This window comes from Prunus dulcis, chromosome 1 (genome assembly GCF_902201215.1).
Source record: "Prunus dulcis chromosome 1, ALMONDv2, whole genome shotgun sequence".
Classification (NCBI taxonomy): domain Eukaryota; kingdom Viridiplantae; phylum Streptophyta; class Magnoliopsida; order Rosales; family Rosaceae; genus Prunus; species Prunus dulcis.
Genome location: NC_047650.1, coordinates 16,420,126 through 16,432,418, shown reverse-complemented (window position 1 = coordinate 16,432,418; position 12,293 = coordinate 16,420,126). Strand labels below are relative to the sequence as shown.

The window sequence follows — 12,293 nt, the reverse complement described above, 5'->3', positions numbered from 1 at the left end:
TCTTGAACCTTTCTCCACACACACAAATTAAGTCCTTTATTACAAGACTTTTCCTTTTTTTTTTTTGGCTGGGAAGACTTTTCCAAGTTGATCATTAGGAATATTGCAGATATAAGAGTAATAAATAAATCCATGTATATAATAGTAACTTATTCCATTTTCAAGAGGTGGTCCATGCTCTCTTAGAAACAGACACGTTCAAAACATCTATAGTCCCTCTTGCTAGTTGAACATAAGAACTCTACAGAGAGTAGAAGACTTTCTTTTGAGCTTTCATCAATGGCAGGTATGTATTATCATGATTAATATTTTTATTTGATTCAAGATCTTTCCTTGATGCGATTTCTACGTGTGTATAGGGTTTAAGGAATTTATGTAATTAGTTTACAATAGTAGCTTCCATTTATTGAAAGATTGTCTTCCATATGATTTTGGAGTATTTGCCTCCACTTATTTGAATATCTTTCCATTTTGATCTTTGCATATATGTAAGATGGGTCTCGATCTCGATCTAAAGCTGAACAACTGAGCCAAAGCCCCCAAAAGGGGGTAAGAAATCGCTTTTCTAGTCACCCTAGAACGCTTTCTGAACAAGATCCCCAAGAAGACATAACTGAACAAGAGCCCCAGCAAAATTAAAATCGTGAAGCAAAAAATACTGATGGAAGCAACGAGACCAACAATATTAATAATAATAATATCTCCGCAATTAATAGCACAGATGTTGGGATTAGGAATGTTGACAACAAGTACAACAACTCGAGCGTACGATTTCTTCTTGGTTTTCTTGTTCTTCTTGTTCTAGCTTTTTTTATTTTTTTATTATATATATATATATATATATATATATATATATTAACGGTGAGTAAGCAAAGCAAAAAATGAAGCAAGCGGCTTGATTGAAAAAGAAGGCACGACCAAGAAGAAAAAGAAGAGAAAAATCAATAAGTGAGAAAGAAAGATTCGACTTGGAGTTTCCCGTACTATTACGTAGCGGAAGGGTTTGGAGATGTATGGCCACCAGAGCTCCTATACTCAAAACTTTTCTTTGTGTTCCTTTCTCTGAATCTGAATCTTATTTCTCTTATATATATTTATGTATTTCTTCATCTTCTACATGCCATAAGTATATTGATAGATGCTGAGTAAGTATTATTTCTTTTTTCTTCTTGTGTACATGCCATAAGTATTATTTCTTCTTGTTCTAGCCTTTTTCTTTCATAGCCACTAAAGTATATCAGGAGTGTGAGTAACCAAAACCAAAAAGAGAGAAAATTCAAACAGAGAAAGCAAAAGAAAAAAAAGAGAGAAGGAGATTAAGAAATGTTTATGGTCCATTTGGATGAAGGAAAATAATTTAGAATTTAACTAAAAGTCGGAAATTTAAGAGAAGAAATTAACAATTTTCTTGTTTGGCAACTTAAGCACGAAATTTATTAAATGACACGCGGAAAAAATCGTGGAAATTGGGGCATCAAATTCCTGAGTTTAATTAACTTCCACCAAAATAGACGTTATTTCACAATAGTGCCATTTACAAAATTTGATCATTTATAAAATTCGACATACATAAATCCAAGCACTATAATTTTCAATTGCTAGTCATTTCCAGTACCATAAACAAAACAAGAAAGTTGCAAATCTCTACAAAGAATTCTTGTTCACTCTAAGAAATATCTCATACAAATACAATACCCGTGTGGTAACTGACCTAAACACATATTAAAAGGTCATATTTATGCCCCTCTCAATTGTGGGCCCCGGGCGATGACCTAGTTGCCCTGGCCAAGGGCCGGCCCTTGTCAACACTGGTGATTATTCAAATTGCTGCTTTTCAAATTTGATGTACAATGCATTGTATAATTTTTCCACAAGCATGGCCACTTTAAAAAGTCTGTCCGGTCCCTCTTTGATTAGGACAAGAGGGTCGTTCTCTTTTGATAATTGCAAGCACTAATTATAATTTATTATATAATTAATGTGAACTTCTCTTTTCCTTGTCAACACTGGTGATTATTCAAATTGCTGCTTTCCAAATTTGATGTACAATGTATTGTATAATTTTTCCACAAGCATGGCCACTTTAAAAAGTCTGTCCGGTCCCTCTTTGATTAGGACAAGAGGGTCGTTCTCTTTTGATAATTGCAAGCACTAATTATAATTTATTATATAATTAATGTGAACTTCTCTTTTCCTTGAGCACCAAAACTCTCCAACCCCAAAAGAAAAAGACAAGGGCGGAAGAGGCAATGACTTCAACATCGTTGGGAATAATATATTACGGGGATAAAATCGGAGAGAGTAGGAAATTTTATTTGATTCAAGATCTTTTCCTTGATGTGATTCTATGTGTGTATAAGGTTTAAGGAATTTATGTAATTAGTTTACAACAGAAACTTCCAGTTATTGAAAGATTGTCTTCCAATTGATTTTGGAGTATTTACCTCCACTTATTTGAAGATCTTTCCTTTTTTATCTTTGCATATATATAAGATGGGTCTCGATCTCAATCTGAAGCTGAACAACTGAATCAGAGCCTCCAGAAGAGGACAAGAAACATCTTTTCTGGTCGCCCTAGAACGTTTTCTGGACAAGAGCCCCAAGGAGAAGGAGCAGCAAAACAAAAATAATGAGGCAAAAAATACTGATAAAAGCAACGAGACCTTCAACATTAATGAGAATGATTTCTTCGCAATTGAAAGCACGGATATTGGAATTCATGATGCTTACAACGAAGAAGGTGGAGGTGGTGTTGATGTTCATCAACCAAGGAGGGGTCAAAACCACAACATTTGTGGCAATACATTTTATGCAAACAAAGGCGAGCGTGTTGGGATTAGCAAAGTTGGCAACAAGTACAACAAGAAGTCAAGAGTTATTGCTTCTTCTTTTCTCTATGATGTTTTGGTATGTCTTGAGTTTGAATTTTTTATTGTTTATATTTTGTGAGATGCTCCACATACATAAAATTATGGCTTCACCACTGTTACTATTGTAACCGAAAGAGAGAGCTTGATTGATTATTTTCTCACATTTTCAAACGTGCATGTGAATATCCAAAGGAGTCAAACATTTTTTCCACACGAAGTACCTTTTGACTACACTATCCATCATGGTTTATAATTATTATTATTTTTTTCGAATTTCTGGGATTGCATTCATAACTCAATTAAAAAAGTCATAGCCACAAAGGACCAATACAAACTAGTCATAAAGGGCCATTACAATAATGGAGAGATATAACATCAAAATTAAAACAATCTAGTGAGCCTCCACTAACGATCACGCATGATTGAAGAAACTCTAGCATAGGCATTCCATCTAAGATTGCAAACTCATAATTAATCAAAAAGAGATAAAGCTTGAAAAAAGGAAGCTTACCTGTTCATTATTTGATTTTGAAAAAATCTCTCCAACAGACTTGTCAAACTTAGTCATCAAAGTTGCAACCTCTTTCTCTCTCTTCAAGACTGATATGTTGACTTTGGCTCTTCAAAACATTTAATTTTACTTTAAAAAGTTAAAAAAAACATGCTACTATTATTGGAGATGCTCTTTTAAATACTTATTTAGTGAATAACTTTGATAGAATTGACATATTCTTAAACACTTTCATAGAGTTGATGAAGGTCACCAGTAAATATGCATAAAAAGTATATGAAACACTTTGAGCCGATTAGCATTTTGGTCCCTCAATTTTCAAAATCGTTCATGTGGTTCTTGAACTTCAGTTTCGTATGGATGCAGTGCAGCTAAAATCATATATATATATATATTTCCATATGGATGCAGTGCAGCTAAAATACCTAAAAACAGAAAGTCATTTCCAGTACCATAAACAAAACAAGAAAGCTACAAATCTCTACAAAGAATTCTTGTTCATTTTAAGAAATATTTCATACATATACAATACTGGCATGATAACTGACTTAAACACATATTAAAACATCATATTAATATACCGAATTTAAAAAAACTAATATCAAAATTCAGTTTTTTTTTTTATTAAAAAAACATTGAAATGAAGGCCACAACTAAATTATACCGTTTATCTCATCTTATCCTTTTAAACCCAACAAATACAGGTTGTTAAATTTTTGTGGGGTTTGCTTGATTTACAGTGGAGACTCTACCAAAATTTTGGTAGAAAGTCTCGATTTTTAGTAAGTGGGCTAGGCATCGGGGTGATGTCGGAACAAAGACGGAGTCCGCTCCTGTTCCCGGGAAATTTCGGGGCAAGTCCTGTCAAGTTTCCCGTACTATTACGTAGCGGAAGGGTTTGGAGATGTATGGCCACCAGAGCTCCTATACTCAAACTTTTCTTTGCGTTCCTTTCTCTGAATCTGAATTTTATTTCTCTTATATATATTTATGTATTTCTTCATCTTCTACATGCCATAAATATTATTTCTTCTTGTTCTAGCCTTTTTCTTTCATTGCCACTAAAGTATATCAGGAGTAAGAGTAAGCAAAACTAGAAAGAGAGAAAATTCAAATAGAGAAAGCAAAAGAAAAAAAAAAAAAAAAAGGAGATTAAGAAATGTTTATGGTCTGTTTGGATGAAGGAAAATAACTTAGAATTTAACTAAAAGGAGAAATTAACAATTTCCTTGTTTGGCAACTTAAGCAAGAAATTTATTAAATCACATGTGGAAAAAATTGTGGAAATTGGGATATCAAATTTCTGAGTTTAATTGACTTCCACCAAAATAGGCGTTATTTCACAATTTTCATAGTGCCATTTACAAAATTCGACATACATAAATTTAAGCACTAGAATTTTCAATTGCCATAAATTGAAATGCTGGAAATCTAAATTCTATCATTTTAGAATTCAATGTAATTTTCAATTCATTTATCCAAACGGAGGGTTAAAGTCTCGAACTATATCATTAATCGTGTAAGACAATCAGAGACGGAAGTTGCGTGTTGGAGTCTTACTTTCCAAGGCAAATGACCTTTTCTAATTTTGTTCATGAACTTGTTGGCATGTTACCTTACTACCAGCATTGCTTGAATAGAAACCCCAATGAAGGAAAGTGGATAAGCCACAAATTGTAGTCATCAGATGATTTTTGGTTAGATTAATGATTGATATCTGGAAATGTAGATAAATCATATATATATATATATATATATATATATTTCATATGGATGCAGTGCAGCTAAAATACCTAAAAACTGAAAGTCATTTCCAGTTTCCAGTACCATAAACAAAACAAGAAAGTTACAAATCTCTATAAAGAATTGTTGTTCATTTCCAGTAGAATTCTTGCTAATATCTCATACAAATACAATACCCGCATGATAACTGACTTAAACACATATTAAAACATCATATTAATATACCGAATTTAAAAAACTAATATCAAAATTCAGTTTTTTTTTTAAAAAAAAAATCGAAATGAAGGCCACAACTAAACTATACCATTTATCTCATCTTATCCTTTTAAAAATACAAGTTTTTAAGTTCAGTCTGTTTATTTCAATATCAGTTTAACTCTTTGACATCACATATGAAAAGTTAAATTTAATGTGTAAATAAATAATTACTCATACATGAATAAAAGAAACATTGTCAGATCAGTTCTGTCAATAAACTGTCACACAACAAACAAGGAAAGCAAAAAAAAAAACAAAACAAAACAAAAAGAAGGAAAGATAGAAAGAAGCAAAACTAGAGCAAAGTGCTCCACCCAACAAACATGGAAATTAACTCCAGCCTCTTTTTTTATTATTGTTTTGAACTACCAAGTAAGACTCTTGTTTTATTTTTTTTTATGAGGACTTTTAATTTTATTTTGTTATGAGGACTTTTATTTTTATTTGTTTGCATATGCCTCTATATATATATGGACATATTTTTTTATGACCCTCTCAATTGTGGGCCCCGGAAGATGACCTAGTTGCCCTGGCCGGCCCTGGTCAACACTGGTGATTATTCAAATTGCTGCTTTCCAAATTTGATGTACAATGTATTGTAGAATTTTTCCACAAGCATGGCCACTTAAAAAAGTCTGTCCGGCCCCCTTTGCATTAGGACAAGATTGGTCCTTTTTCACAAGGACTTTTCCAAGTTTTTTTGGTCTTTGCTGCAAAGACTTTCCCAAGTTGATCATTAGGAATATATTGCAGATATACCAAAGACTAATAAATAAATCCATGTATATAATAGCAACTTATTCCATTTTCAAGAGGAGGTCCATGCTCTCTTGGACCCACACGTTCAAAATATCTAGTCCCTGTTGCTAATTGAACATAAGAACTGTACAGAGAATAGAAGACTTTGCTTTTGAGCTTCCATCAATGGCAGGTAAGTACTATATATTATGATTAATATTTTTATTTGATTCAAGATCTTTTCCTTGATGTGATTCTATGTGTGCATAGGGTTTAAGGAATTTATGTAATTAGTTTACAATAGTAGCTTTCATTTATTGAAAGATTGTCTTCCATCTGATTTTGGAGTATTTGCCTCCACTTATTTGAATATCTTTCCATTTTGATCTTTGCATATATGTAAGATGGGTCTTTTTTTATTATTGTTTTAAATATCACACATGCCCCTTTACAGTCTTTGTCTGTTCTTCAGGTTTCCGCTTTGCGGGTTCAATGAAGTATAATTGACCACAAAAATAAAAAAATCAATTAACTGACCTTTTCTACGCTTTGCGCCAGAGAAAAAATTAGCTGGACTGCCTGTATTATTTAGATTGTCTTGTCTTATTCTCTGTTTTAATATGAGCAGTTTCACCTAATCCATTACCCAGGCCACCTTTCTTTGTTGTGCGACAATTGCAAGCACTAATTTGTTACCAGAATTGATTTTATTGATTTGGTTTGCCTTAATTTCTGTTTGGATTATGGTTAATCTGTAAATATAGTTCCTAGGTTTGAAATAAAAAACAAGAACAATATTAGGATTTCAATAAACTATAAGTCATTCATTTTCGAAGAAAAACCTTCCTATTAAGTTAGCTGCTCAGTCAATGGAACCTTCTCCACACAAAGTACTTATTTATTTTATTGAAACTTATCGATGAAGGCTTAAACAGTGCCTTTCTACTGGTTTTAAAGAGATCCATCCTCTACTCCAAACACACATTCAAAACATCTTGTCTGTATTGCCTGTTGAACATAAGAACTCTACAGCTTTCATCAATGGCAGGTATGTAAATTTATTTGATTCAAGATCTTCTCCTTGATGTGATTCTATGCGTGCATGCCTAAGGAATTTAGTACTTATTTTACAATAGTAACTTGCATTTTTGAAGATTATTTTGAAGATTATTTGAAGATTAATTTTCATTTTTCTCTTTGCATATAAGATGGATCTCGAACTGAAGCTGAACAACTGAACAAGAGCCCCGAGGAGAATTCTGGAGAAGAGTCCACTGGAGAAAGAAATGAACAAGAGCTTCCGGAGAACGAAAATAGTGAGACCTGGAAGATTCATAGGAATGAAATCAGCTCATCTGAAGCCACAGAAGTTGGGGTTTTCGACTTCAACAACGACTATCGTGCAGGTTATATTGATGGTCTTAAAGCAAGGAGGGCTCGAAACTACGACATTAAGGGCAATAAAATCCATTCAAACAAAGGCCAGCGTGTGGGGATTGGCAAATTTGGCAACAACTACTCCATGTCGAACGTATCATTCTTTCTTGGTGGGCTTATTATTCTAGTTTTTGCTATATATAATATATATAGCGAAGCTAGCGGTACGAACAAGAAGAAAATATAAATAAGATCAAAAGCTAAGGGTCTGCTGAATAGACAGGCTGAAATTTGCAAGAAGAAAACAAAAACTGAGATGTATGGTTTGGAGATTTATGGCCACCAGAGCTCCTACACTTGAACTTTTCTCTGAATCTGAATGTTATTTGTCTTATATTTCTGTATTTCTTTTCTTCTTCTTCTACATCCCATCAATATATTAATGCTGAATAAGTTTTTTGTTTCTTCTTTGTCTACATGGGATCAGTACTGTTTCCTCTTGTTCTAGCTTTTTTCTTTATATCCACTTATGAAGCAAGGATACTCTTATTAATAAATTATAATAGGTTGTTGGATACTCCGTTGGATACGATATACATGGTATACTCTTCGACACGCGTCGGATACGTATTTTAGTTAGGTCTGGCGAACCTACAGTCAGAGTCGGATCTATTAAGGCGCAAGGAGATGCAGCTGCATCTCCCTTCGCCCAAAAAACCATTGTAGGTGCTTCAAACTTCCCCTTTGCTCAACTGGTGTACAGATTATCTTATTTCTATTTTCAACATTTAAGTAAATGTCTTTGTCCTTTTACTTTAATTTATTTTTATATTACTCAATTTACTTAAGTTTACAATGTAAATAAGAAAATACCCCCCATTTGGGGTTTAAGGTTTAGGCATGGCTGGTCTTTCTCCATAAGGGTGAAGCGCCACTAACTTTCTTCTCGATTTTTCCTATGGGAGCTAACAGAGAAAAAGGTGGGAATGGACATGCTATTTACCCAACGGGTAAACCTCTTGCTCGCATGGATTTCCTATGATTTTTGTGTTGGCTTCCGTTTGGGCAAAGGCTGAACGTATCTGCTAGATATTTTATAGAGTGTTGGGCTAAGCTTTTCCTAAGGCCATAGGTCGGTGATATTCTACTCTTCAACAACAGGTCAGCTTGTTTTCGTCAAGCTGCTGGAAGCAGTTTGCCTGTTGTGTTTTTAATAAAGTATTGGGCATTCTAATTAACATAGAGTTTTCTAAGCAAACAACTGTATTTTTCCTAAGGTATTGGGTCATGTTCTCTCTCTCTCTCATGCTAGTCCATGTTTTTGGGGCCAAGAAATGGGCTCGAGTTTTGGTGCTCCAAAGTAGCCCAAAATTCTCATTCCTTGATCCCTTAAATGGGCCTAGTGAATGCTTGTACCCATCCACACCACAACCTTCTCAGCAAGCCTAGGGTAATTTTGTGGCTTGGGCCCACTTAAGCTTGTGGCATAGCTTGGTGTTAGAATACTGGTTCTCCTTGCATGACATTTACGCTTGTAATTGAGCTTTATTATTATGCCGTGATAGGCTATAATCGGGTCAAGTAACACCGAATGGATGTGTGAGCGTGATTTTGTAAAGTTGGTATACTCCCGGCTCTTTTGTACATGCTTGCTTGGCATGATACGTGGCCCGTAGCTTGTATTGGTGCATCCTACAAATTCTCTTTAGTCCCGATTGAGCTTCTTTTGCGTTTATTTGTGTTGGGCCAAGAATTAATCTGGGCTTAGCCCCTTGAATTTTTTTTGGGCCTCAACAATATATATATATATATTAATATTATAGGTATTATATATATACTTGAGCAGGACAATAACACAAGTGAGTATTTGGTTGAGTTGGAAATCAACGCCTTGACTTTAGTAGGCAAGTCATGTTTGAGTTAGTATTGTGTCATTCGGTAGTTGTATCTACATTACTTCTCTTTCTGTTAACAATATAATAATCTAATTTAATTAATTTTTTTTTTTGTAGTGTATGATTTCACCCACTCAAGACAAAACAAAAAAAAAAGTTCATGTCTTCTTCTTCCTCTTCCTTTTTCTCAAATTGAAACATTAAAATATTTGTGAATTTGATTAATGATTGCCATTGCATGCTAATCGATGATGAATTTTAGTTATTAAAAAAATTATTTTATGGTATTAAGTCATGGCAAATTTTTTTTAACCATAATAATATTTTCATATTATATGAATATACGGATGTTCACTCACACAAACAAGCTCAAGAATTCTAATATCTATTTAGGAAGCAGCTCTACCTCTCTATGCAATCTCCATGCTCAGTTAAGCAATACTAGCACCCCATAAGGATGTTATCAGTTACTATTAACTCACAGCTTAGGCTGGTATTTAATTATTTTTATTATTAATAAATGTTGATAATTTTTCAAGTCAACAAATATATATAGTGAAATATTTCTCTGAATTTGCTTTGGAATATTTGCTCAAAGTATGGGGCGTGACAGTTCAACTAATTTTTTCGACATGGGTATTATTGGAATTTGACAAGGAATCTAAATTATTGCTTTGCCTACACTAAATTAGAATTCATATGCTTGTAGAATTTTTCCACAAGCATGGCCACTTAAAAAAGTCTGTCCGTTCCCTCTTTGATTAGGACAAGAGGGGTCCTTTTTTACCAGACTTTTCCAAGTTTTTTTGGTTTTTGCTGGAAAGACTTTCCCAAGTTGATCATTAAGAATATTGTAGATATAACAAAGACTAATATGTTATAAATTGAATTGGAATATGTGCGAATATTGAGCTGCACGTAAAGTAGATGAGACACAGCATTTAACGAGGTTCGGCTATGCCTACGTCCTCGGAGAGCAGTAGCAGTAACTTTTCCATTATATAAAATAATAGGGCAATAACTTTAGTGTTTACAATATATGTGGCTCACTGAATTTTCTCTCTTGGAGAATTTCTCTCTGCTCTCTTTCCTCTCCACTCACTCACCCTCTTTCTTCCTTCTCTTTCTCTTCTCAAAGCACCCTGTTCTACTGATGGAGGTATCTATTTATAGGTCAAAGACATTGGCTGTTCACTTCACAAGCATTTGGCTTCACTCGAATAATTGATAGACAAACATCATTAAATATTCTTCAATCAATTGGGTAGTGGGGCTTGCCATTTTGGAATCCACGTTGTTGACTTTACAACATAATAATATATATATATATATATATATATATTCAAGAGGAGGTCACATGCTCTCTTATAAACACACCTTAAAAAACATTTAGTCATCCCTATTGCTAATTGAACATAAGAACTCTCCAGAGAATAGAAGACTTTTCTTTTGAGCTTTCATCAATGGCAGGTAAGTACTATATATTATGATTAATATTTTTATTTCATTCAAGATCTTTTCCTTGATGTGATTCTATGTGTGTATAGGGTTTAAGGAATTTATGTAATTAGTTTACAATAGTAACTTCCCTTTATTGAAAGATTGTCTTCCATCTGATTTTAGAGTATTTGTCTCTACTTATTGGAAGATCTTTCCATTTTTATCTTTGCATATATATAAGATGGGTCTCGATCTCGATCTGAAACTGAACAATTGAACCAGAGCTCTCAAGAGTGGGTAAGAAACCGCTTTCCTGGTCGCTCTAGAACGCTTTCTGAACAAGATCCCCAAGAAGAAAGAACTGAACAAGAGCTCCAGCAAAAAGAAAATAGTGAGGCAGAAAATACTGATGAAACCAACGAGACCTTCCACATTAATGAGAATGATTTCTGCGCAATAAATAGCACAGATGTTGGGATTCACGATGCTTACAACGAAGAAGGTGAAGGTGGTGTGGATGTCCATCAACCAAGGAGGGGTCGAAACCACAACATTTGTGGCAATACATTTTATGCAAACAAAGGCGAGCGTGTTGGGATTAGCAAAGTTGGCAACAAGTACAACAAGAAGTCGAGCGTACCATTTCTTCTTGGTCTTCTTGGTCTTCTTGTTCTTTTTGTTATTGCTTCTTCTTTTTTCTTTTATATATCAATGGTGAGTAAGCAAAACAAAAAATGAAGCAAGCGGCTTGAGTGAAAAAAATGGCACGACTAAGAAGAAGAAAAATAAATAGTTGGCGAAAAACTAGATTTTATGGGGCAGGTCAAGACTCTACCACATGTGATGGGGCAGGAAAAACTAGATATCTGTATGGACTTGTTTTGTGGCAATCAATAAGTCAGATTTCTTCGTTATTAGTTCTTTCTCATGCTCAGAATAAAGCTTTGAGATGTTCATTGCATTTAAAGAAAATTAATTTCCTCATGGACAGGAAAATTTCCTCTTCTCGTTTGTGCAAATTAATAATAAATCCAAATACACACAGATTACTGATGAGCATATGTTAGGGGTTGATCCTTCTATGATTTTGATCAAGACCCACATCCCTACTATTACCAAAGCTTATACCATGGGCATTGTGCTCGTTCCTTCTTCTTCGCTTGAGCTTCTTGCTTTGTCTTTCCTTGAGTTGTAGTACTTGTTGCCATCTCCTTGTTGTGCAGGTATTCAGCTTCATTTGGAGACCCATCTTGTATAAAAATGGAAATAATAAATAAATAAAAGTCCTGATAATGAACCTGGATAGTATAGTCAAGACTCAAAAGGTATTTTATGTGGGTGGAAAATTTTCGTTTTTCCTATTGGTGTTCATGTTTCTTTCACATGATGAGACATAGAAAAAGGTAATCGCATAGAAAAAGGTAACCCCATCAAATTTCTATTGTTATCATGAACCGCAAT

At 34.0% G+C, this 12,293-nt stretch overlaps 2 protein-coding genes across 3 annotated transcripts; both read left to right on the top strand.

Annotated features, from left to right (window-relative positions):
- The first annotated feature begins 207 nt into the window (after window positions 1-207).
- LOC117614021 lies at window positions 208-7,963 on the top strand. 2 transcript variants are annotated; one of them, XM_034342691.1, is made up of 2 exons: window positions 208-286; window positions 7,329-7,963. In XM_034342691.1, the coding sequence occupies exons 1-2, from the start codon at window positions 280-282 to the stop codon at window positions 7,742-7,744; spliced, it is 423 nt and encodes a 140-aa protein (XP_034198582.1). In that variant the 5' UTR covers window positions 208-279; the 3' UTR covers window positions 7,745-7,963. The 2 variants fall into 2 exon arrangements, with proteins under 2 accessions (XP_034198582.1, XP_034198581.1); XM_034342690.1 differs by lacking the exon at window positions 208-286 and adding an exon at window positions 7,017-7,168.
- Window positions 7,964-10,792: 2,829 nt separating this feature from the next.
- LOC117616277 lies at window positions 10,793-11,681 on the top strand. The gene is made up of 2 exons (XM_034345536.1): window positions 10,793-10,862; window positions 11,074-11,681. Exons 1-2 carry the CDS (start codon window positions 10,856-10,858, stop codon window positions 11,568-11,570), a joined length of 504 nt encoding a protein of 167 aa, XP_034201427.1. The 5' UTR covers window positions 10,793-10,855; the 3' UTR covers window positions 11,571-11,681.
- Window positions 11,682-12,293: the final 612 nt, after the last annotated feature.